The sequence below is a fragment of the Macrotis lagotis genome, chromosome 1 (genome assembly GCF_037893015.1).
Source record: "Macrotis lagotis isolate mMagLag1 chromosome 1, bilby.v1.9.chrom.fasta, whole genome shotgun sequence".
NCBI classification, from domain to species: Eukaryota; Metazoa; Chordata; class Mammalia; order Peramelemorphia; family Peramelidae; genus Macrotis; species Macrotis lagotis.
In genome coordinates, this window is record NC_133658.1 from 650195518 (window position 1) to 650199955 (window position 4438).

The following is a 4438-nucleotide window of genomic DNA, read 5'->3' on the forward strand; positions in this document are numbered from 1 at the left end:
TCATGTTCTAACACTTCAAGATAATTTTCTTTAATTATTTTTACATTAATGTATCTAAATTCTCTTTTGATCATAGCTTTAAGATAGTCCAATTCTTCTTATGTCTTCTCTTCTTGATCTCTTCTACAGATTAATTGTTTTTCCTATGAGATATTTCATTTTCTCTTCTATTTTTTGATTTCTTCCATTTTATTATTTCTAGTTGTATAAGTTTGTTGGATTCCCCTTTCCCAATTATAATTTCAAAGAAATCATCTTTCAACCTTAAGATTCTGAATCACCTTTTCCAGTTGATTTACTTTCTTTTGTTAGATTCTTCTCTATTAGTAAATTGTCCAAACTCTCTTATTTGATTTTTAAAGTCCTTTATGAGTTCTTATATGAATTCTTTTTTTTTGGGTAGATGACCATTTGGCATTACTCCTTGGGGGAGTAGAGACTTTTTTTGCTTCAGTATCCTTCTCAGAAAATGAACCCTAGTAGTCTCTATTCTCATAATTGGGTTCTTTCTCCTTTGTCTGTTAAAAAAATAAAAAATAGAAAAAATATTTATAATACCTTATTATTATAATTACCTTTAGTTGTGAAGTTTGAAGTTGGTGCCTCTGGCCTGAGATCTTTCCTAATGTTGTTTTTTCCAGTTTTGTCCTGGATCCAACCTCTATATTTCTTTACCCCTCCAGTGACAGCTAGGGCCCCATAGGCCCTGTGGAAATAATCTTGGTTTCTAAGACCACTTCAGTGGCTTTAACCTTGAATTCTTCCCTCAGATCTCCCATAAATCCTCACAATCAGCAGTTTCCTTCCTCAAAGTTTCTACTCTCATCTGGTCTATGCTGATTCCTTCTCACCCAGGACTGTATTTCTGCAGCAGAGCTGGGCCTGATATTCCTGGTCAGCATTTTCCTCAGTCTTCCTCAGAAGAGTTGCAGGATTCCCCACAATGGGAGGTGAAAACTTCTGTGACTGAGGCTAACTCCCAACTCAGCTACTCCCAGAGCTCAGATTTACTGTTTCAGTGGAGCTAGCAAAACTCTATTCTGGGATCTTTTGAATTTTCAATGGTTTTCCCAGGAGCATCACTGTTTTGGCCCGACTTTTATTTGTTTTGACCACTCTGTTTGTGGAGGAAATTTGTAGAGTTTGGAATTTTCTGACCTATTCCATCATCTTCCCAGATCTTATGCCAGTAAACAGTGGTAAATATTCATATTTGCCTAATAACATTCCTTTTTTTTATCTTCACAGATTCTTTCCTCCAATTTTCAAAGGACAATGAATGCAGGGAATCATTCCATGGTGACAGAATTTATACTTATGGGGTTAACAGATCAGCCAGAGCTCCAGCTTCCCCTCTTTTTCCTCTTCCTACAAATATACATTTTCTCCATGATGGGCAATATGGGCTTACTCCTACTTATCAGGATCAGTTCTCAGCTTCATACTCCCATGTACTATTTTCTTAGTAATTTATGTTTCATTGATCTTTGTTACTCTTCTGTCATTATCCCTAAAATGTTGGTGAGTTTTATATCAAAGAAGAACATCATCTCCTACTCAGGGTGCTTGACCCAGTTCTTTTTCTTCTGTACTTTTGGCATTGCTGACTGCTACATGCTGACAGCCATGGCCTATGATCGTTATGTTGCCATTTGTAGCCCCCTGCTCTATAATAGTACCATGTCCCAGAATATCTGCTTCCTCCTAGTTGTAGGAGTGTATGCCATGGGAATCTTTGGAGCCATTACTCATACAATTGGTCTAACAAGACTCTCCTTCTGCAGAAACAATGTTATTAGTCATTATTTTTGTGACATCCCTCCCCTTTTGAAGCTATCTTGTTCTAGCACCTATATCAATGAACTTTTGGTGATGCTTCTGGTCGTGATCAACTCATTGGTAACCACTCTACCTATCATAATCTCTTATGCTTTCATCCTCTCCAGCATCCTCAGCATCCATTCTGCTAAGGGCAGATCCAAAGCCTTCAGTACCTGTGGATCCCACCTGGCATCTGTGGCTATGCTATATGGCTCCATAATTTTTATGTACTGTCAGCCTGAATCAACCAGCAACATCACTCAACAGAAAGTGTCCTCAGTGATCTACACCACAGTCATACCTATGCTTAACTCATGGATCTATAGTCTGAGAAACAAGGATGTGAAGGATGCACTGAATAAAATAAGGAAGGACTGGGTGGTCTTCTGGTGCAAGTAGCTCAATTAAAAGATGCTGAGATCTTAAATATATTTTCAGCTCCTTGATGCATTTGATTTATTCCCTTTAAGACAGAAGGTTTGGACAACATTGCAAAGTTAAGAAAGCCATATTTTACCCCGTCAATTTCTCTTCCTGATTTGCATGCCACTCCTGCCCAAGTTTCAACAATTTATGTCACTGGGGATTTTTTCCACTATGACATTCAAATGGTTAATATACCCCTCGTGTCTACCTTCCATCAAATTATGTCTTCCTTCCTAAATTTACCTTGCCATATGCCATTGTCTAAGATCTCCACCTCAGATTTTTAATAGTATTAGAAATCAAGCTGGTCAATTGCTCCTTGTTAAAATGAAGCAATTAGAATTGATGGAATCCTGAGCTATTTAGAGAATATACCTCAATTGTAAAATAGGAATAGCACCAAAAAGATTAGGTTGTTCCCACATTTAGATTAGTTGGAATTAGTTTCATATCAAATATGATATGATTGCATAAAATTTAGCAAGATTTTCTAAGTGATTAAGTATCTCTGCTTTGATTTAAATTCCTCTGGGTTCCATCTGGTGTTAAAATAAAAGGTAATTTTTATTTGAAAGAAAAACATAACAAGAAAACCAAAGTAACTAAAAAGAATAAAAGGAAGGGATTTAGCAATACCAAATCATAACTATAATGCAGAAACTATCAAAATTATCTGCTACTAGCTAAAAAATAGGCAGGAAGATTAATGAAACAGTTTAGACATGAAATTTGCAGCATATATAATGATTTTGTATTGAACAAGTATTGACACTTGACACTTAAGATTGTATATTAGTATTCCTTATTTTCCCCAAAAAATTATTGGTAATACTGGAAAACTATGTCAGAAACTGTACATAGGCCATTATCTCACACCATCAAGTTAAAATTAGAATGATTACATGACCTAGATATAAATATTGATATAATAATAAAATGGAACATATTATTTATCAGACCTCTAGAGAGGTGAAGAATTTATGACTAAAAAAAGATAGAGAACAAAGTTAGGTATAAAATGGATAGTTTCAATTTTAATAAATTAAAAGTTTTTGAACAAATAAATGTAACCAAAATCAGGAGGAAAACAAATTTTTTTTGGGGGGGGGATTGATAGACAATTTCAGATATAGGTTCTATATCTAAATGTATATAAGGAACTTTGTCAAATTTCTAAGAATGTGTTACTTCTCAATTGATAAATAATCAAAAGACATAAATAAACGGTTTCCTGAAGAAATCAGATTTTATTCTAGTTATATGAAAAATGCAAATAGAACAATATTTTCTGCTCTTTCACACTATTGACTTTACACCTATATTAACCTGTTATATTAAAACCTATTTTACACCTACACACTATATTTTACACCTCAGATGGACTAAAATTGTTGAAATGGAAAATGATAAATGTTGGAGGGGATATGGAAAAATAGGACACCAATTCTTTGTTGGTAATATTGTGAACTGGTCCAACCATTTTGGAAAGCAACCTGGAATTGTTCCTGAAGAGTTATTAAATGTCTATATTCTTTGTTCCAGGAATAGCAATAAGGGGTCTATTTCCAATGATGACTAAGATAAAAGGAAAATAATTTATAAGTTCTAAAATATTTAGAGCAGTTCTCTTTGCAGAACTGAAAGTTGCAGGGATGTCCATCAACTGGGGAATAGTTGAACAAGTTCTGGTATATATATACCTGAGATGGAATACAACTATAGTACAAAAAATGATGAGCTCAGTGATTTTAGAAAAACATGGAAAAATTTGCATACATAATGATGAGCAAAATTAGTAGAATCATGAAAGATAATTTTACAAATTATTTTAATTGAATTAGTAATTTTTACTATAATAAATATCAAATAGAGAATATATGAAGAAAGACTCTATTTGCATCCAGAGGAAAAATGATTATCTCTAGGATGGGAGGAGGGGATAAAAGGGGGGGAAAAGTAATTTCATATGATACCTTTGGAATATATTTAAAAGAAATAGCAAGGGGTGGCTAGGTAACGCAGTGAATAGAGCCCTGGCCCTGATTTCAAATCTGGCCTCAGACATTTAACAATTACCCAGCTCTGTGGCTTTGGCAAGCCACTTCACCCCATTGCCTTTCAAAAAAACCCTAAAAAATAAAAATAAAAGAAATAGCAAGATGTACATAGTAGATTTGCAGTTTGTCATGTG

The 4438-nt window shown here is 34.4% G+C and overlaps 1 protein-coding gene across 1 annotated transcript; it reads left to right on the plus strand.

Annotated features, from left to right (window-relative positions):
- The first annotated feature begins 1275 nt into the window (after positions 1-1275).
- LOC141506007 (olfactory receptor 8D1-like) lies at positions 1276-2220 on the plus strand. The gene has a single exon (XM_074212393.1). It carries the CDS (start codon positions 1276-1278, stop codon positions 2218-2220), a length of 945 nt encoding a protein of 314 aa, XP_074068494.1.
- Positions 2221-4438: the final 2218 nt, after the last annotated feature.

What these genes read in the sequence shown, in the direction of transcription:
- LOC141506007 (XM_074212393.1), top strand. Translation starts at nt 1,276, where the DNA reads ATGAATGCAGGGAATCATTCCATGGTGACAGAATTTATACTTATGGGG.